At 38.1% G+C, this 22,783-nt stretch overlaps 2 protein-coding genes across 7 annotated transcripts in view; one reads left to right on the top strand and one right to left on the bottom strand.

Annotated features, from left to right (window-relative positions):
• LOC106083289 (protein WBSCR14 homolog) overlaps positions 1-22,783 on the top strand; it is a 158,629-nt gene that overhangs the window by 32,518 nt on the left and 103,328 nt on the right. For all 6 annotated transcript variants that reach the window (XR_009397631.1, XM_059364902.1, XM_059364901.1 and 3 more), the window contains exon 3: positions 12,307-12,413. Coding sequence is in view for 5 of the 6 variants with exons in the window: in XM_059364902.1 (XP_059220885.1) it covers positions 12,307-12,413 (107 nt within the window). In the remaining variant the exon portion in view is untranslated. The remainder of the gene's footprint in view (positions 1-12,306; positions 12,414-22,783) is intronic.
• On the bottom strand, positions 13,434-21,741 carry LOC131995801 (uncharacterized). Its single transcript, XM_059364903.1, has 2 exons — positions 21,725-21,741; positions 13,434-16,668 (listed from the first exon to the last, which is right to left on the bottom strand). Exon 2 carries the CDS (start codon positions 16,623-16,625, stop codon positions 13,866-13,868), a length of 2,760 nt encoding a protein of 919 aa, XP_059220886.1. The 5' UTR covers positions 16,626-16,668; positions 21,725-21,741; the 3' UTR covers positions 13,434-13,865.

Raw genomic sequence — 22,783 nt, 5'->3', positions numbered from 1 at the left:
GCTGCTGTAATAGCAGAACTACCGCTACAATAGCAGCAAAATTAACTACTAATATTTAGCAGACAGTGTTTGCTACCGCTACAATAGCAGCAAAATTAACTACTAATATTTAGCAGACAGTGTTTGCTATTTTCAGCAGACTTTTCTATGAGTGCAGCGATCTTAGCCCTAAGATATGTTTTTATCAACCTCTCTAGAGTTTTCAGCATAAAGGATGATAGACTAATGGGACGAAAATCTTTCGCCTTCGTGTGGTGAAATTTTCCTGCTTTTGGAATGGAATGGAATACAGTTGTGATCAATATAATAGGAGTGCCACCACCTCATATTTTTGAAAGTCAAATTTTGTAGTAGATATATCAACATCTAAATTAAGTGATATTCTAAATATATGTGTTGTAGGAAGGATATGTAAGAATTCAAATTAAAATAAAAGCCCTAACTAAATATTATATTTCTGATGCCATGAATAGTTTTCTCGTTTGATCGTTGAAACGTGTTCTTAAAAAAAGGAGTATGAATGATTTATTATAAAATTAAATAGAAGAAGGGAAGCTGAGAGCAGAAAAGTGGCAATAAAGCTGTTGCAATTGTTTTTAATAAATTTTAAACAATAATATCTGTAGAAGTGGGACATAAAACGCACTATTCCAAAGAAAGACGGGAATTGACCCAAAACTACGAAAATTAATTAATATATTATGAAAAAAATATATTGGCCAAAAAGTAATTGCGGATTTTTTAAAAGAAAGTAAATGCATTTTTAATAAAACTTGGAATGAACTTTAATCAAATATACTTTTTTTACACTTTTTTCTAATGCAAGCTAAAAGTAACAGCTGATAACTGACAGAAGAAAGAATGCAATTACAGAGTCACAAGCTGTGAAAAAATTTGTCAACGCTGACTATATGAAAAATCCGCAATTACTTTTTGGGGAACCCAATATATACAGAAATAGTAGGATGTTTTTTTTTATTGTTTGAAAATTACTTATTCGCAAACAGTGCAGGAATGGTACCATTACTGTCCAAGAAGTATGTAGTTGCACGCTCTAAGTTCGCTAAAGGACATATCGATTGGCCGATTGAAAAATTGAGGAACGTACAGAGCACCGACGAATGTCAAATTTTCTAGAAAAACATACCCCCGCCCGCCCAATACATAATATAAATCATAATTGAAATTATGATACACAGAACGGACTGTCAAATGCGGAAGGGCTATGGAACGCAGTGCGTAATGCCTGGCACAAAATGCGTTTAAGGCTATTACGGTATCACCTTGTAAAGATAGATGTGTCGAAGTCACAAAAAAGTAGGTTATTACTCTAGCCACAGAAATTATTTAAGTTCTTATTAATTAATTTTCATCTTTAGCGCGATTTGCTTTAAAAGTATTGTTTTAGTAGTGTAATACATGCGGTGGAAAACAACAGCTAGCGTGAAAGGTGTCAGATTCGTGTTAGTGTCAGTGTCGTGCTTACATCGTAGACACGTTTTCGCGGTATATTCGATATAATTACGACCTAATATGGCCGATGAGTTATTCTAACCAAATGACGAAGCGCGTCTTATAGTCGTTAGTGTGTGTTGTTATCTCTGGTTTCCCTTTTCCATTGCAAAAATCTCCGATCATTGAGCTCGTCTCGAAAAAGAAACAAACGAAAAATTGTGAATTTAAATGATCTTTGCTTTAACAGACAAAATAAATATTTTATTGTTGAATAATTTAGATAATTGATTATATTGATAATTGATAAGATTAATTATCTTATGTAAAAAGTTTTAGTAACAAAATGTATATTCATATGAATTAAATAAAACTAATTTATTTTCTTACATTTTTCGTAATTTTTTGAACATTTCTTTCTTTCTATTCAAAGAATAGGATAGGAAAGAACTTATAAAAGTTTAGCAAGAGTGTGGCAATTTCTGATACGCCATATATCTTCATCAACACTTTGGCAAATCGTTTAAGGAGCTCCACATACCCAACGACTATTGAGTATGGTGAGAACAAGCTCAATAAGTGTCCTAGCTTTCCCAAGCGTAGTAAGAGAGCAGAAAGACTTCATTCAAAGAAAGTAGTCTGCTGATATCAGCAAACACTGTCTCCTGATATTAAATTTTAAACTTTTGAATGAATTCATACAAAATTGTTGAACTTATAAACAAAAATTGAGGCGTTTTCTATGTACTAATAATATATGTACCAATTTCAGGCTTTTTTTTCTAGGAGCATAATATAATAGTAGTAGTTCTTTTGTCTGTTGTTACTTAAATTCTTTCAAAAATCTGCAAATTGTAGAAAATTGGACAAAAATTTTACGTTATCTTGTAAAATTGAAAGGTAACATATGTTTTTTTTTTTAATTTATGACATTTCTGAGCTTTTTTCAACTTTTTCCCATTTGAAAACAGCAGAAAATGTTTGCTGTTATAGCAAACAATTACTGCTGTCCCATTTTCAGCAAAATTTCTGCTGCTACAGCAAACATTTTTGCTGTTTTTACTAACAAATTTCTCTGAGTGTTATTTTCCACTATTCCGACACAAGCTAATCTTCAATGTTTAGAACAACAAAACATAAACATTGCCAAACTCGTTTTGTTGTACACTTGAATATTTGTCGAATGTCACTGCTGTCAATGCTTTTTGTGCGTAGGTCACATTGAACAACAGCACAATATAGTTTTCGAAGTGACATGCAATGGAAACGAAGCGAAACATGCAATAAAGTCTATGTAGGTACCACTCGCAGAATGCTTGCCGTTAGGCTGAGCGAACACGAAACCGAAATAAACAAGGGCATAGAAAGAATAGCTTGTAAAAGAGTGCGGACACGAAGCAGACCCACACAATGTTCAAATATTGGACAGAATAGAGAAAAAGAGAAACACATTAGAAAGCCTTCGCATTCAGCTGGCTATGGCAGAATATTTGTCCCATTAGCCGAATGTAGAATAACGTTCCAAGCGCCTCGATCTTTTGCGATCCTTCTTAAATCTATGACGAGGTGTCTCGCACCACTTGATCTTTCCATCGGGCTTTTGGTCGTTCTCATCCATTCTGAGAACATGACCTAGCCAACGCAACCGTTGTATTTTGATACGTTCAACTATGCTTTCTTGGTTTATACGACGTCGATATTCTCCATCAATGCAAACTGGTACCTATTTTTTACGAAGGATTTTTCTCTCAAACACTCCAAGTACTCCATAATCTGCATTCGCAAGTACCCATACTTTGGAGCCATACAACATTACGGGTAGTATCAGTGTGTGATTTTCGTCTGTCGAGAGGTGACTTGGTTCCTGAACCATTTGCTTAATCTAAAGTAGCGCCTGTCAATATTATCCTTCGTTATATTTCGGTTATGGCGGTGCCGAGCTAAATAGACTTGTTGACAATTTCAAAGATGTAGTTCCCAATTTTCTCCATTTTTATATGCTCCACCATAGAATAAGGAAATTCCGTCATTCCGTCTGTTTATGTCCGCTGACAATGGGAAAGCAGATATTGCTGCTGTTTCAGCAAACATACGGCCTGTTAGATGTTTCGATTACTTTAGGCATTTTTTTTTAGAAATTTTATTGGAAGAGATGATTTTGATATGTGGAATATTACTATTAAGAAGCTGCCTGATCCATCCATTGGTATACATTTCGAAATGTGGCTAAGCTAGCTCACATTTTTTGTTATTGCTCTACTAATGTGCACATGACTGGCATAGCCTTTGTATTTAAATTTAAAGAAAAAAGGTTATGGTAAGTATGGTGTTTTAAAACATCCACTGAGACACAGTGGATGCTATTCTGAAATCAAAGTACTGCTGAAAATCACTGCTGCTTAATTATGAAGTGTATGTTAGAAGAAAAAATAGAACACATATGTAAATGTGTGTCTGAGTGGATGTTTATAATCACCATTGAATGTATACTTTCCATAACCTTTTTTCTTTAAATTTAAATACAAAAGGCCATGCCAGTCATGTGCACATTAGTAGAGCAATAGCAAAAAATGTGAGCTAGCTCAGCCACAGTTAGTTTCTTTACAAAAATATTCCACAAAAATTAAAACCATCTCTTCTAACAAAATTTCTAAAAAAATGCCTAAAGTAATCAAAATAAGTATCAGGCAAACAAAAAAATAGCATAACGTTTTGTTTTTGCTCGCTGATTTAGGTGACCGAAAAGTTTGCTAATATAGCAGCCCTGTGTTTGCTGAAAAGGCAGTAATGTCTCATTTCCCATTTTCGCCAGACAAAAACTGCTGATTTAGCAAACATTTTTGCTGTTTTGAATAACAAATTTGCTTGAGTGTACTCATTCTAGCTACTTCCTCGGATTTGTTTCATTTGAAGCAAGTCATGAGTTTTGACATCTTGCAATGGTGTTTGACTTCTTTTTGTAATCACGTGATTGACATATAATTGAGGAGACAGGTATGCAATTTGCGCGTATATGTAGCAATCTTAACATCATTCCATAATTGTACGTGAAAGTCTATAGCTATTATGATGCGTTTACTAATCATGCCTTGACAGCATGATCTGACTTTTTGTTCCATTCCTATTCCCATTTTCTTCATGTTTTTGTTTATTGTCTTATTTATGACATTGTACTTGTGTTTCCATTGCATTTACCAAATTATATGTATTATTGTGAAATATCAGCAAATTTATCTATGTACGCCGCATGACTGGCAGACTGGTTACTTAACGCTCGAAAATATCGTCTTCCAACACATCGTCATTTTTACATAGTGCTTGAATTTTAATTTGATACGCAAAGCAGTCCCTTGAAATCTTAAATTATTAATGCTTTTATACGCGTGAAGTGTCATGGTAATCGGTAAAATAAATTATTATAGTTTAAAGTCTTAATCGACACCACGGCGATCTTTACAATTCTAGAGATAGGCCGAGCAATATTAACGAATTAGTAATTCTGGCAAAAGAAGCCATAAAAGCCTGGACACCAACAGGCTTTAAACATTTGTATAATAGATTAAGTTTCCATTAAACAGAGTAAATGATCCATGGCAATGAAAATTTAAATCAGAGTTGTCGTTGTTCGTTGTTCTAAAATCGCAGTGTATTAAATTTTTTGAAACTTCAAGTAACTATTAAAATTGCCCCAATGTTCAATTGTTTTCTTAATTTCACAACTTTTTCTTCCACGGCGCGACTTTTTTTAATTTGTTGAAAATTACAAAAAATTACACTTGAGAAGTGTATGTCAGCCGAAATGTGTCCAAATAAAATGTAGTTAAACGTTATAAGAGGATATAACTGTAATATTTCAGGATGATAATAGCGATTCCTGTTTTTAGCTTTGCAAATCTGCACGAGTAGTAGTTTGGATTTTTGGTCTTTTAGGTTATTTGTGTTAAATAAAATCTGCAACAATTACAATAGGAAGCCTCTTTATTACAATGTGGAACAATTTTAGGTTAATGACCCGACATGTCCATAATTATAAATTATAACTTAGCCAAGACACGAACCTGACATTTTAACAGAGCTATGGTAAGTGATTAACAGAGCATTGTTCACTAATTCTCTTTTATATTTTTAATAAAAAAAAAATAATGTTGCACATTTTATTGCTAAAAATGTTCTAAAATCACTATTTAAAGAATTTATCTACCACAAAATGCTTAATAATAACCGTACTTATTTTATTATCGATTTAAAACACAAACACAATCATGTGAAAATTCCACTCCGTGAAGGAAAATGTTTTCATAGATTTTTTAACTATTTTTTTATATGAGGTTTCACTGTGAGAACTGAACCTTTTTATAAAAAAATCAATTTGCCTTTGTTTGCTCCATATATGCTCAAAAACGGCTGAACCAAAAATAGGGTACACCGTTTTTCGACATCTGAAGGGGGCGGACCCTCCCCCTTACTGCAATTTTCAAATACGCCAGATTTCGGAAATGGACGTTGGGATACAAGCGAAATTTTATTTGTTTAGTAACCAAAACACAAAAATTGTGTATCCAAAATTGGGGTGGGTTACCAGGGAGACCCCCCATACTCAAAACCCGAAAACGAAATGTATGACTCAATCATGACAAAATGTGACTCAAATCAAAGGTATTTGAGAGTAGAAAACGCCCGACACCGAAAATCCACCCTAACCGAACAGATTTACCGACCATGGTAATAATATGAAAGATCTTTGGGAGTAGAGTACGAATCAGATATCAACTTTCAGAGTCAAGTGTTAAGTAGTCGCCCCACCCCCCTAAAACCCCCAGAAATATGACAAATTTGCCGACCTTGGCCATTCCACCACTTCATTAATTGCAAGGATCTCTGCTTGATACACATTGAAGTGGTCGGACGATATGACCAGTTTTAGATCTTTAGAGTACACCCCAAAGCCCACCTGGTCATTTAGTTTGGAACCATCCGTATAGAAGTCTATGTAGCTTCTGTTACCGGGGATATCGTAGTTCCAATAGGGTCTACCAGGAATAGTGGTACAGTAATTTTTATCAAAAAGCGGTTCAGGTAGCGTGTAATTCGCTCTGGCTGGAACATCGGATATTGTATTAAGGATATCACAGTGTCCGTAGACGCCACATGACCAATAAGAAAGCTCCCTTAACCTCACGGCAGTGGTCGCTGCAATTTGGGTAGCCACAATGTCCAGAGGCATAAGATGTAGCATTAAATTCAGTGCATCAGATGGTGTCGTCCTCAGTGCGGCTGTGATGCACAAAGAAGCCATCCTTTGGATCCGGTTAAGTATTGATCAGTAGATGGACTTTTGAAGCGCCGTCCATCAGACCCCAATACCATATAGCATAATAGGTCTGACAACTGCAGTATATACCCAATGCATGATACGCGGTCTAAATCCCCAACTTTTGCCAATGGCTCTCTTGCAGGTGTATAGGGCAAGAGTGGCATTTCTTGCCTTTCCAAAATATTGGACTTGAAGTTCAATTTCCTGTCCAGCAAAACACCCAGATATTTTGCACTTTCTGTAAATGGAACATTTTCTCAGGTTCTACTGTAAACTTGTATCCCCTGCTGAAAAGAACTACTTCTGTCTTGCACGGATTTATACCTAGATGTATGTCTCTTAGAGTGCTGGGAAACTTTCCCCTTTCCCGCAATTGTCACGTCATCAGCATTCGCGACACTTTTACGCCTTTTTCTTCCAGAGACAATAATATATTGTTAATGGCTATATTCGAAAGTAGAGGAGACAGTACACCTCCTTGAGGTGTTCTTCTGCTGATCCATCTTTTTAGATCCACATATCCCAAGCCTGCGTAATGCATCTTTTAGTAAGTAAGTTATTAATAAACTTTTTTACGGTAGACTTAATGACTAAAAACTCCAACTCCTTCGTGGTTGAAGTCGGTTTTACATTATTGAAAGTACCTTCAATGTCAAGAAATGCAACCATTGTATTAGGTTGCCCAAAAAGTAATTGCTGATTTTTCATATAGTCGGCGTTAAAAATTTTTTCACAGCTTGTGACTCTGTAATTGCATTCTTTCTTCTGTCAGTTATCAGCTGTTACTTTTAGCTTGCATTAGAAAAAAGTGTAAAAAAAGTATATTTGATTAAAGTTCATTCTAAGTGTTATTAAAAATGTATTTACTTTCTTTTAAAAAATCCGCAATTACTTTTTGGGCAACCCATTATATTCCTTGACAGCGAGAGAACCCTCTATGTAGACGACTAGGTCGTGAAGGGCTGTTTCAGTGGATTTGCCTTCACGATATGCATGCTGCTGCCGCGACAGATGATCTCAAGGGATCTTTGCCCTAAGATTTGTGTCTATCAACCTCTCAAGAGTCTTCAGCATAAAGGATGACAGACTAATAGGACGAAAATCTTTCGCCTTCGTGTGGTAAGGTTTTCCTGCTTTCGGAATGAAAATGACCATCGTTTCCCTCCATCCCACAGGTATATATGACATCTGATACAAGCAGAATATATCTCCCTAAGTCAGGGAACCAGTCTATCAGACACAGCTTCTAATTCAACCGGTGTTACATTATCAGGGCCTGACGACCTAAAGGAGTCGAAACTTCTTATCACCCAAAGGATTTTCGGCTCAGACACAATTTCCTTAACAGTCTCCGACGAATCAGTAACAACCTCTTCTTGCGCAACGTAATCCTTTGGAGAATTTCGCGGGAAATGTGTATCAACGAGTAGTTCTAGTGTTGCCTCACTAGATATTGTCCATACATTCTCTGACTTCTGAATATAACCCACCGTAATAGCTCTCGAGGACAGAATCTTCCTTAGTCTAGAGGCCTCAGATGTATCCTCCACGGAGCTGCAGAATTCTATCAGGTATTCGTTCTGAGCCTTTCTCAGCTCGGCCTTATATTTTCTTAGCTCAGCCTTATTAGCGTACCAATCATGTGGTGCCCTTGTGGCTTTTGCTCTGTTGAAGATATTTCTGCAGTCCTTCCTTAGACCAACCAGCTCTGGGATCCACCATGGCGGTCGCTGTTTGCTCCTTGGGTTGGCACTAGGACATGCTGACACAAGCGAGGTCATTCAGAACCTTCGTGATCCGCTTGACCACTATGTCTATATCCTCCGTAGTTTCCACCTCCTTTTCTGGTCTAAAAGGGATAATCGTGCAGAATTTGTGCCGAATCGCTACTTCAGTATTTTCTCCAAGGGTGAAATTAATATAACGATGATAGGAGAAGCTGTGGTCATCCAGTACTTTCCAGTTGCATATTCTTGCTCTTATATCTTCCGATACAACGGCAATATCTAGTATCTCCTGCCTGTTCCTGGTAATAAATGTCGGTTTATCCCCTTTATTACAAATCGCCAGATTGCAACTTATAATATATTCAATAAGCAGCTCACCACTTTCGTTGACATCCGAACATCTCCATATCTGGTGATGTGCGTTAGCTTAACTTCCTACAATGAGGCTTTTCTTCCCCATAGAAGCAGCTTCAACCAGCGACTTAAGGTTTGAATGCGTCATCTCCGAATCGTGTGTCATATATAGGGAATCCAGCCAGTAATGAAACTTGTTTATTTCAAGGCTGGTTACTACTAAATCTTCAGTGCTTAGCGACAGAAGAAGAAAAACATTTAGACTACTCTTTGCAAGAATACAGGCTCTGTGTCTCCCATTCCCCGTACCCTTGAGATGTTTAAATCCCGAAATTCTTAGTCCACGAACCATTCCTCTACACACCCATGGTTCCTGGATAAGAACCACGTCAAATCCCCCTGCCATCAAGAGGACTTTTAGTGCCGCGAAACGGCCTTACAATGATGGAGATTTATATGTAGAAATCGGGTCATAGTCAGGATTCAGAACTTCCACCATTGTTATGTTAGCCTCGTCTTCTAAATCCATCAGGAGTTCATCCTTACAAGTTATAACTTCACAAGATTCGTTACAACTTGTCAGGGGCAGGTGAGAAAGCTGTGGAACCACTCTTCCTGTGGACGATTTCTCCTTAGATGCTTCACTAAATGCTGCTGTCAAAGTATTTTCTGAGTTCCGTGCTTCGCCGCTGGCGCACACTTTGAGCCCAACACAACTTTGTGACCCACCCACACAAGGCTCGTCGGGTCCCGTTTCGATGTCATCCCCTCCTGTCTCGATTGTGGCAGGAGGATTTTCAGTCTCCTGCAATCCGCCAGACTTTAGCGATGTGATCGTTGTTCCTCAGGCAAGTGTTCAGCAACAACTGCTGAGTCTTCTCCTGATTTCCTGTTTAGTACGTATACTGCATGTCTCCGGTCATCAGCCCCATCCAATCTACCAACCTTCCAGTCGGTGGTTGAAAGATTGGTATTACATTCCCTTAGACTTTCAAGTATCGATTCAGGATCTGGGGGAATCGTTGGTATCCAAGCATGCGCCATTGGTCGAGAAGGAATATCTTCCTTCTTCACTAAATCTAGTGCTGTATCTGGCGAGATCTCACCAATTATTTTTAGCGCACAACGATACAATTGAGCGTTAATCGCCGAAGGCAATTATTCTGCATCGGACCCGGTACAAACTGGAGGAGACCCAGGAAATTCCGCAAGTACATCGGAGCATACTGATAACCGTCCATTGACTATTCCACTCCAATTATTCCTATGTATGCAGCCCTGTTCTTTCTTCTTCTTCTTTCTTGTCGACAACTGCCATCACCAAACAGTCCCTAGCGACAAAGGCAAAGGCTCTTGGACCCATCTTACTGTTGTTCGCTTGGCATGGGAGGTTTAGGCATGGGATGCCCTCCAGGTGACCACAATCTTTTGGCTGACTGCGGTGCTGTTTCCGAATCTAGATCGAGCCCAATTCAGGGAGTCTCTCTCTCCATTAGTGAGAGTCTTTGGATCATTCGCACCAAGCCTCTCAATAAACCTTAGAGCGATGCGTCTTCTATTATTCCAAGCTCTAAAGAGCGTGTTGGTTTCCGGGAAGGCCGATGGTCCAGGCAAATTATAGGCATGCAAAGGCCTTGTCCTTGAGACTCGAACCAGGTGTCTTCGTCAAAAGCCCCTGCTGACCATTCGTCTGTCGGTTAGTTGAGCCTGGAGCAGCCGCCAGCCGCCAGTCGAGGTTTCAGTAACAGACAACATGCTTCGGCAGCTGTTGGGTCTTTGGAGTACATTCTAAGCCTACCCCCGGGCTCTAGATCTGCCGCTCCACTGAAAACAGACGCAGATCATCCACCGCCTAATGATACCTCTATCGCAGCTATCATTGAGTGACTTAAATTTTTCTTCCAAAATTAATGACCTATTACGAGCTACAGGAAAATTCTTGCGGAGTGAAATAACAATACCACCGCTCCATTCAACGGTTCAAACAATTAAAAAAGGTGTGCCACAAAAAAAAAAGCAAGCGAAAAATAAAAAAAAAAATCCGACACAGAGTTCAGAAATCGTTCCAAATTCCATCAGAACTAATGAAACAAAAATTCTTAACGGTTCAAAATAATAAATATGTGCAAAAAGCAAGCATAAAAGGCAAAAAAATCTGTCACAGGGTTCACACACGGTTCAGAATTTCTACTGAACTGTAGGAAAAAAATGTAAAAAAACATACAACAGGACGTTCTGCCATTGTTCAAAATTCTTTCAGAACTGTGGGAACAAAAATTTCTACAGACAAACAGTCCAAAAAATCGTTCAGAAGCCTCTCCGATGTATCGGAGAAAAAAATTTAAAAAAGGACGATAAGACGATCCAATTTTGCTCCGACATCGGCCCGATGTTGTTACGATATGGCGGTAAAAATTTCAGATACCACTCGTTTTGAGTTACGGTGTCGGTAAGACATCGGATGATTCATCCAATTGTCGGGCCGAAATAGGAAAATTTTGTTAGCTGGGATACTATTAATCAAGGGACATATACAACCGTATATCACATTCACAGCTGGTATTCCACCAAAAAGTTTTAAATTTTCGACTATAAACATTCAAAGAAAATGTTGTTCCATATATTGTAAAAGAAAGCGCAGCGAAGCTTTTCCGGTTCAGCTAGTATATATAAAAAAAACAATTTAAATAAATAAATTTCTTGGAAACATTTTTTTTTTCTTGGAAACATTTTAATTCTAACAATACATACTACATGTTATATATTCATACTATATGTTATATATTCATAATTAAGTGTTAAAAAACTCATCAATTATATCATTTTACGAAATGATAATGAATATAAAGTAGAACGAGTTTTACCATAAACTTTGATAAGTGAGAAAAATATTTTGATTCATTTAAAACACACGCCGAAAACTAAAATAATAACATCCATTGCTGTTATTTCGGTGCAGCCGATGTTTTTTGCTGAGCCGCAATTTAAGCCGCATGAGTCGCCAAAATCGGCGGCGGCATTGCATATACCAAATCAAAGAGGAGATCAGTACCTTTAATTTGGGGTACACATATCCGAGAACTGTTTTTCGTAGAACTTTCAGATTACTATTTACAAACTGCGGGGCAGAACACTAAATCTAGCCTGAAAGCCATAAATGGTCTCCGTTCAAAAAAGTGTTTATATCAAATTAAAAGGGAGGGAGATCAATGCCTTTAATTTGGTGTATCGCACTTACCTTAGAACTGTTTTTCGTAGCATAAATGGTTCTTCGGTCAGGGGTATATAAAAAGGGCTCTAAAAAGTTTTATCTGGAAATTCAAACCCCTTTTGCTTTACTGACCTTGAAAATGCCTACCTACAGATTGGCTGGGAAAATAATTTTTTCTTATGTTGTTTTTAGGTTGAGTTTTTTTAATATAAAATATTTAAACTAGCCCTACTTTTTTGTCTTTTTAGTCAAAAATTGACCTCTCCAAAGTGGAATCATTTTAAAGGAGTGCGTTTACGCTGGAAGGATAAAATACGACTGAACAATGTCATCTGGAGGTGCTGGCACATGCAATGTAAGTAAACAATAATATGAATTTTTTTTACTATACTGTTCCTTGAATAGAAAGCACTAAACATTGGTCTAAAGCCGGACAATATCCTTCAATGGAATCTCAATAATAATATTAATAACGTATACTTAATGGAGTCTATCTTTACACTTGATCGTTTGCGAACAATCTGTTTCAACCCACATTAATATAGCTATGGTTGCTAATACACGTACGAATTGGTTTGAATTGGTAAATAACAACAACAAGCTAATAGACTTATCAACAGATTTTGCTTTTGTTCCGGCAACATATTTTAGTTTCCTCGGCAATTTTCAGTTGGTGCCCATTGAAATATTTGCAAAATCCCATTCTAAACAGAGTAACTAGCATATCTATTCTCATCTGTAATGAAAGAAAATGAGAAATATATATCTACGTATATGTGCGCTTTAGAGGAAAGAACGCAAAACGTCCCGTTATAAAGTCAAAACTTTACTCTACTCACTAGTATGTGGCGTACTTTTATCCATTCGGCAAATATTGTGGAAACTTTCTAATTTATTATGTTATTCTTTGAATAGAAGAATTGAATTCCTGCAAATATATCTATCAAGGAAACCAAATGAAAACGTCAGATCCTTCAATCATTTATTACTTTTTAATATTATATTAATTATGTGTTTCACTGTACAACAAAGGCTTGCACAAGACCATTCATTTATGCTTTCAATATACACCAACAATCATAGAGTGTTTCAAGAACTGAACTCTTCGTTTAAAAATACAACATTGTATGAGACAATTGAGAACTGAGTAAAAGAGATAACAAGACACCAGATTTCAGTGAGTGCACGTTGCAAAATGCCCCTTTTCGGGTATGTTTAGCCGAGAAATTAGAGAAACGACCGTGTTGATTGGTGTCTTGAACAGAACTGCTCTTTTTTCTTACAAAAACTATCTTAACACCTAATACATACTTAAACTTCTGTAAACTGTACAATCTTAAATATCTAAGGACAACAAATACAACACACATTGATCCTATTTCCATCCACAGGATATTTACATAGTGAACTAGCTACCTGCCTTAGTTGAAACACATGTACTCTTAATGATTAGAAAATCACTTACTGATAAACGATACACTTAATGATAAACAATACAAATGCTTACTTCTACATAAGTGTTCCAACATGTGCTCATTTTATGATCTAAGGTTTTATCATAGAAATTCCCTATCTCTGGGTATATATACTATGCACACATGTCTGTTATTTGTTGGCCTATCCTCAACCAAACATACTGAACTGTACATTCTCCCCGCCTTAAAAGATCCTAGTCTTTTTATGAGTATTATATCTATTGAACATTGAATTGTTACATACAGAAAAATTACTTATAATTACAGTCTAAGTTGAATAAAGTTGAGCAAAGTAATATATATCTGTACATTTATATAGCAATTATTTTGTTTTATCTTAAACGAGGTAGTACAATGGATGCTGGCAGGTATCTTGATGACATGTTGCATACCTTCTTCAAAATCCATATCACGGCAATAATGATGACAATGATGATAATGCATGTAGTAACGCTGAAGCCATAATGTGCCAGATGATGAATATTTAAATGCGTGGGCCAGCCAAGAATTGAAGTTGCCTTAGGGATGTCTGAGAGTTTATAAATTGCAATCTCGTTATCCAACTTCAAATGTGACAATGGAGGTAAAAATGACGTCAAATTGATGTTTGGAATCATAAAATCAGCATCGCTGCTGTACCTGTCGTACGCCCATAAAGTGGTCTCTTCAGTTTCGAGATGACAATTTGGCTGTAGTTTTATCAGCCCTTGACCTTCTATAATAACAGCATGCCTTTTGTTGTCGCAAACAGCTTCAGCTCCCATTTGTGTCGAAATCGAAAATATCCAAGTATTTGGAGCTTGAACTTGTTTCCAATAATTTGCCCAAGCCTTGATCTCAACCTTGCAACTAGTTGGTACTCGTCTAGTCTTCAGAAACAATTGCACCTCGCAACTTTGCGTATTTCGTGTGTTGTATAAGGGATGAGTTTGAGGACAGATCATCATATCCTCAGTCTTCTGACAATGTGCCCAGTTCTCTTCGCTGATGTAATAAAACATTGTTTTCCTCTCGTCAATTAACATATAACTGTTACTAGGTTGTATTCGTACAGATAAACCATCATGCATCTCCGGATATGCATGAATTGCATATGAAGTAAACAAATCAGCATTAATTAGCGGTAATCGTACGTTGAACAGAATAAACCCAATTGTTGTTCTTGTTGTAACATGTGCCAGTTTTGAAAGCTCCATTGGCCTCTCAGTAGGCAATCGCAACCTCTTGTTGACTGTGGACCTTATCCGCAGAATTTCGTCCTTCAATTTCTTAACAGAAATTAATTCATGCAGTAAGCTTCCTTTCGTGTTCGTCATCACAGTGATTAAATTCTTCTGAATTTCTCCAAACGCTTCTAATGTTGCTAATAGGCTTGTTGCTTTCCTCACAATAGCTTCTCGGTCGGCTAGATTATTCACCCGTGCATTCAAGGAATCGAAAGAGCCTTTGAACTTCTGGATGTTGTCGAATATTACCTCATTTTGCTTTTTAATGACTTCAGAGGTAATGTCTTGAATAGAAGTATAATTCCTCTCCAAACTCAATAGATACTCTTGATTTTCCGCAGCATTCCGTATCTTCTCAGAAAGAACTTCAGCGTGTTCTTCGTCCATCAATCCAAACAGTGAATGAAAAATACCTCCAACAAACGCAAGTGCCGCTCGTTTCGACCTTCTATCAGGCATTGATGACATTATAAGCTCGTTCCTATTTTGCACTTGATGATATGCTTCTTCCAGCTCGTTCCGCAGAAAGACTTGCTGCTTTTCCAACACCTTATCCACAAAAACTCCATAATCCGACATCGCATTATTTATAGTTGTCATTGAAGCTGCATATTTTGATATGTTGATATGCACCACAATATCCCACGATGATTTCGTTAGCCCCACTGTACTAACCTCTTCGAAGAATATGCTAGATTTCTCCGTGAATTTAATAATATCAATTTTAGCTCTAATTGGGCTTATTAGACACAATAAATTTATAATACAAACTATGAAATTCTTATTTTTTATCCTCTCTCTTCTTAAGGTCGGTGAGACCGAACCTTTTCGTTTGCATATAGTCGGCTTTTTGTTTTCATTGTAAGCTGCATTCAATATCGTAGCTTCATCTTCTCCGACTATTTCCTCATTGTTCTCAGTGGGAAAAGGACAAACATTTTGGATCGATCTTTTTGTTTCTCCCGTGCTGGTCCTTACGTCCACCATTCTACACAACCCATCCGAACCTATGATCGTTCGGATGACCCTGCCCCGCCTCCAGCTCAGAGGTGGCAGATTATCCTCTTTCAAAAGAACCAAAGTACCCGGTTGCATATTCGATTGAGGTTTATTCCACTTGTACCTCTTATTTAATTCGGACAGATATTCCATCGACCAACGTTCCCAAAACGCATTTGCATTTTCTTGTACTGCCCTCCAATGGTCTCGCAGCCCTTTATAGCATTTGTTCTCCGACGAATCAACTATTGTCGTAAAGGCCTCTCCTATTAGAAAATGCCCCGGAGTCAATACACTATTGTCATTTGGATCTTCAGACAATGGTGTTAACGGCCTGGAATTTAAAACGGCCTCAATTTGAGCGATTAATGTACATAACTCTTCGTATGTCATTATTCCCTCTACCGCCTTATGAAAATGCTTCTTCACTGATTTCACGCATGCCTCCCATAGTCCTCCAACATGCGGTGATCGTGCAGGAATATTAATCCACTCTATGTCCCGTTGCAGACAAAACTCATCAATCTTCTCCTTATGTTGTTTTTCTGCAAACAATTTGTAGATTTCGTGCAAACTGTTTGAGGCCCCTACAAAGTTAGTCCCATTATCACAATAAATCCTAGTTGGACATCCGCGCCTTGCTACAAACCTTTTTAATGCACCAATAAACGCCGCTGACGTCAAATCTGATGCCACTTCCAAATGCGCTGCTTTCGTGGCAAAACAGACAAAAACGCACACATACGATTTGTCTATTCTCTTTCCTCTAACTTTATGGTGTATTTCTATTGGACCAAGATAATCAATGCCCACATTCAAGAACGGGCGAGTTCTTATAACTCTGTCTCCTGGCAAATTCCCCATCATTTGATGAATTTTCCTTGGCTCTACCCTGAAGCATCTATAACACCTATTTACTATCTTTTTTGCCAATAATCTTCCACGAAGAGGCCAAAATTGCTGTCTTACTATTGCTAACAACCCTTGCGGACCGACATGCAAATGCTCCCTATGTAATTGTTCCACTATCATCTCTGTAACTTTGCATTTGTATGGCAACAACATAGGATGCTTTGCCTCATACAGCAATGCGCTATTTTCCAACCGGCCTCCTACTCTTAAAATTCCCGAACTGTCCAGTATAGGACATAATGTGCGAATATGAGATGCTTCATGTACCTTACCTTTTGCTAGCATCTTCTCCAATTCGGCCGAAAAATATTCCTGTTGAACATCCCGTATTATTAGCCTGAGTGCTTCCTTTCTGTAATGTACAATAGACTTATGACCATTTTTCTTCGCAATATTAACAAATTTCAAGACCATCGCCACTACGTTTTGCAGCACAGAAAACTTGTTTCTGTGATTAATGGTCTTCCACCAAACAATTCCTTCTTGAATAACGAGAATCTTCGCCGCTTTCTTAACATCAGGTACGTCCACAATCTGCTCAAACGTTGTCTCTTTCTCAACCAATTCCTTCAAAAAAACCGGACCTTCAAACCATAGTTCATTTTCCACGATCTGACGTCCCAACAGCCCTCGAGATAACAAGTCCGCAGGATTTTCTTGAGACTTTACATGCCTCCATTGTGACAATTCTGTCATAGACTGTATAAAAGACACCCTATTTGATACAAATATTTGCAATACTGCCGGATCCAATCTTAGCCAGTTCAAAACAATTGTCGAATCTGTGTAATAATAAACATCAGCAGATCCCACCATTACCTTTAAACTTTCCAGCACCGCCTTCATGAGCTCAACTAATAACACACCAGCACACAATTCCAAACGTGGCAGTGTTATCACCTTTATTGGTGCTACCCTTGACTTCGATGTCGCCAACTTACTACTTACATTGCCCTCGCTATCAATAGTTCGGACGTAGATAGCTGCACCATACGCTTTCATTGACGCATCGCTAAACCCGCATAGTTGAATTTTCATTGGTTTCACACAACATACATGCCTCGGCACCCTTACTTCATTAAGACATATCAAATTCTCCTTTATCCTTACCCATCTTGCACATACATCGTTATCAATCACATCATCCCAATCGACTTTCAATTTCCACAAATCCTGCAGCAGTATTTTTGTCAACACCACAACAGGACCAATCAGCCCCAATGGATCAAACAATCTTGAAATTTCACCCAAAATCGTCCTTTTCGTTACAGTTGTCATTTCTTCACGGTGATAGTTGAAGCTAAATACATCTCTTGATGGGCTCCAACTTATACCTAAAGCCTTTACACAATTAACCAGGCCCGATTCAAGTTTAAATGTTTTTTCCACATCCTTTTCATCGACACTTTCCAATATTAGCTCGTGATTTGCGCACCACTTCCTCAAAGGCATTCCATACCGTTGTAAAATGAGTGCAATGTTGTCTCGAAATGCCTTAACAGACTCAAGACAGTCTCCTCCTGTCATCAAGTCGTCTACATAAAAATCACATCCAATTGCTTCAGACTCCATCGGATATTCATCCTTATTCCACTTGGCAATTGTCTCCAAACATTTTACTGCCAAATATGGAGCTGCCGCAGTGCCATACGTAACCGTCTTGAGGACATATGTTCCAATAGGCTCGTTATCGTTCCAACGCCAAAATATCCGCTGAAACTTTGTATCACAGCCTTCTACCCAAATCTGTCGATACATTTTCTCAATATCAGCAGAGAACACATACCTATGCCTCCTAAATCTGAGCAAAATATTAAATAAATTCTCCTGCACCTTCGGACCTGTGTATAATACGTCATTCAGCGACACATTTGAAGTGGTTTTGCACGACGCATCAAATACCACTCTCAACTTTGTAGTCGAACTTTCCGGGCGTAATACACAATGATGTGGCAAATAATATCCATCCTCCAATCTGGGCACCTCTGTCAACTTTTTCATATGTCCCATGTCTAGATATGTCCGAAGAAACTCGTGGTACTGCGCTTTCAACGATTCTTGTTTCTCAAGCTTTCTCTCGAGAGCAAAAAATCGTCGCCTTGCAATTCCCGCCGAGCTTCCTAATTCACTACATCCCTTTTTCAATGGCAACTTCACTTGAAATTTTCCATCCGCTGCCAATTTAACGCTGTTGTCAAAAATTTCCTCACACTCCTTCTCGTCCACTGTTAACCTCCTCATTTGTGGAACCTCTTCTATCTCCCAAAACCTCCTCAGCACTTCATCACCTTTGTGAATCGTTGCCACAATTTTAGGGCTTGAATCTGAATGGTCCATTATTGCAGGGCCACTTACTACCCATCCTAACAAAGTTTCCTGCACTCTTATCCCACGCTTTTCACTGCGCAATTGACCACTTGCCAAAACATCAAAAAATATTTCCGCCCCTACTAACATATCAACACCCCTTGGAACATTATACTGGGGATCTGCCAGTAACACTTTCTGCGAAAATCTCTCCGTCCTAACCCTCGACTCCGGAACATTTGATAAAATATTCTTTATTACTAACGCATCCACACTAGCGCTATAATCTGACGTTCGCGATCGAAGATTGACTCCTACCTTTTCATCAATCACGGATTTATGACTCGCCAACCCTTCTATTTCCTTTCTGGTGCTTTCACCAGATAACTTCAATTTGTTTCTAAATTCTTTGGTCATAAGACACACTTGTGACCCACTATCCAGCAGGATACGACAGTCTATCCACTGTCCATCTCCATTCTTCACCTGAACAACCGCCGTGGCCAATAATACACATGTATCATCTTTAACAATCTTGTCACTTACCACTGCGCTTTTCTGTCCAGTCTTCGCCCTATGAAGAAGTGAATGATGCTCACCGTTGCAACTTTTGCAATTGAACTTGGTGGTACATAACCTTTTGGTATGACCACTGCCCAAACATCTGGAACAAGCACCACTATCCATTACCCTGTCCCATCTCTCCTTGATTTCAAGGTTCCTAAATCTCGAGCATCTGTAGAGTGGATGCCACGTCAGACAACCAAGAACACATTTGTGTCCTTTAGTCGTCTGCTCCTTAGCATTCGGTATCTCTTCCCCTTGGAAATCACCCTTCCTCTGGGCACCATCCGATACCTTTATTCCCGAAGGATTTACCAACCCTTCTTCATTCCTTTGAATGAATTGTTGGCTTGCCTCCAAGGAATACTGCATCTGATTCAAAAATTCCATGAGACTATCCACTTTTGGAATCTCACGGGATTTTCCTAAGTGCTGCTCAAACTGGATCCTCAAATTCTCATCCAGTTTTCTCTGCAACACATAACACAAGAAAGCTTGATACATCTCTTGTGCATCAAGCTTTAGTGCGTTTAAACCCTGTAAACTTTCGTTTACAACCTCTACAAATCTCCTCACACTTTGTGAGTTAAAAAATACGCCAGGAGCATCCAATATGGACTTAAAATAGAGTGATGTCGTCGCTCTATTATTTGAGTAGTGTTCACTCAACAAATTCCATGCCGTCTCAAAATTCTCATCCCTAACCGGCAATTTCGCAATTTTCCGCGCCGCTTCTCCCTTTATCTTCGACTTCAATACACACATCTTCTGTGTATTGGAGATCGGTTGCTCCATCACCAATTGTTCGAACAACTCCCTAAACGTCTCCCACTCTACAAACTTTCCGGTAAATACAGGAATTTCTATAGAGGGCAACGTAAATGGAAGAGTTGTAGCCTTATTCTCTATTCCAGGAATGTCCGAGTAGGAATCCCTCAAGCCATAGAAAACTTCCGTCAAGTCATCGTCCGGAAACTCTTCCATGTATTGCAAAAATACAGTCTCAGCTAGCCTGTACTTCTCCTTCACCACATCAGCAGAAACCCTTTTACTTTTCAACCCCTCAATCTTGGCCTCTAGCTCGTCCAAGACATATTGGAATTTCCGAATAAGACCAGTGCTCTTCCTTACATCAGCAGGCCGTCCTAGTCGCATTTGGCTGATATGCCCAAATATATCATCCCGCCTTTCCTGGGTCTGTCTAGCACCCACGCCAAATGTGGGCAAGGAGAACGCTCCAGCACCATCTGAGTCTTTCCTGGGTTCCATCATTCGAGTTTGCTCAGATGTGGGACTCAGGGACGCATCTTCTCCAACTTCCACCCCCTTCTGGCCCTTAGAATTGGATGGTCTACCGTCTCCTACCGCTTTCGGAGCGTTTGTCGCAAGCCTATTATCGATTCCCATGCCATCTCTGACCTGATAATATAAAACCTCAAATTTCTTCATCGAATCCCGCACTCCGTCTACGAAATTTCCTGTGAAGTATGCGTCATTTTGCATCGTATGCGACGGCGGCCTGATTTCGTCATCAGTGTTCTCAAACTCTTCGACTAACTGTTTGAAACACGCCCACATCGCCACCAACTCCGATTCTCTTATGCTTGCACCCGCCTGACTCAATTTCGTGTACAAGCCAGCAATATTTTGCCCTACAACACCCTGTCGCTCTATTCTGGCGCTAACACTCATCTTATGTTTTCTTCTTTTTCTTTAGTACAAAATAAATAAAATGAAATCAAACCTTAGAATGAACTTACCGCTTTCTTAGTTTGAATTGAATTTAGGTTGTTATTATTTTTAATTTTGCACGACGCGGATTGAATTATTTTTTGTTTTGTGTTTTAATATGTAATTTATAATAAAATATATATGTGTATATATATTTTTTTTTTTTTTTTGAATATTTCTCTTTGAAATATTTTTTTATTATTATCACTCTTGCTTTTTTTTTTCACTAAGCACCAACACAAAAAAAATTTTCACGCTCCAAAACAAAACACTAAGATTTTTTTTTTTTTTTTTTTTTAAGAATTTTTCATTTAAAAGCACTTTCTTTTTTTTCCGCGCGTTCGTAAAACTTGGGGTCACCAAATGTTTAGCCGAGAAATTAGAGAAACGACCGTGTTGATTGGTGTCTTGAACAGAACTGCTCTTTTTTCTTACAAAAACTATCTTAACACCTAATACATACTTAAACTTCTGTAAACTGTACAATCTTAAATATCTAAGGACAACAAATACAACACACATTGATCCTATTTCCATCCACAGGATATTTACATAGTGAACTAGCTACCTGCCTTAGTTGAAACACATGTACTCTTAATGATTAGAAAATCACTTACTGATAAACGATACACTTAATGATAAACAATACAAATGCTTACTTCTACATAAGTGTTCCAACATGTGCTCATTTTATGATCTAAGGTTTTATCATAGAAATTCCCTATCTCTGGGTATATATACTATGCACACATGTCTGTTATTTGTTGGCCTATCCTCAACCAAACATACTGAACTGTACAGGGTACATTTTGCTTCAGATTGAGTATTAATTTTCTTGTCGTTTACTTTCGTAGTACGAAATTCGTACGAAGGCATCGTGCTTGATTTGGCAAAAGCATGGGTAAATCAACATATGCCTAGTTTTTTTTAGGAAAAAAAAAACAGTTTGCAAATGATTTGTATGATCAGTTCATCTATTGAAAATAACAGCGAGTAATTTCTCACATCTCAATGTAGCGGCGATGAATTCGAGATAAAAATACTCCCAAGCACTGAATGGTGGTTGTTTTTCAAAACTATCTACTCCCAAGCACTGAATGCTGGTTGTTTTTCAAAATTGTCTATTCAACAGCAACTTGTTCGTTTTACTCTATCTTCAGTCTCTCGTTCAATGTTCACGAGTTCAGCAAAAACAGTCACCAATGAATGGTTTTGTGCAGGCCCTTGCTGTAAAACAACGAAGGGGGTCGAAGAGGAGCGGTCTCCATATTTTAGAATATATCATAGATAGGTGCAACAATTTTTGGGAATTTTTGCTTCTACCCATCCTTATAGTAGGCCAAAAAATACTAATAAAATAATAAAAGTAGGGATGAAGTACCTGCGGGGAACCCTCCCCACTAAAAACCCCCAGGGGGTACTTATATTGTTAGTCTACATTCCCATTTCCGCGGGTTTTGATGTAGTGTACTTGACGCCAAATTTAAATATATGATTTATATTATTGGTTT

Source organism: Stomoxys calcitrans, chromosome 3 (assembly GCF_963082655.1).
Source record: "Stomoxys calcitrans chromosome 3, idStoCalc2.1, whole genome shotgun sequence".
Classification (NCBI taxonomy): domain Eukaryota; kingdom Metazoa; phylum Arthropoda; class Insecta; order Diptera; family Muscidae; genus Stomoxys; species Stomoxys calcitrans.
Note: the sequence above shows the minus strand (reverse complement) of the source record. Positions and strands in the feature narration are given on the sequence as shown.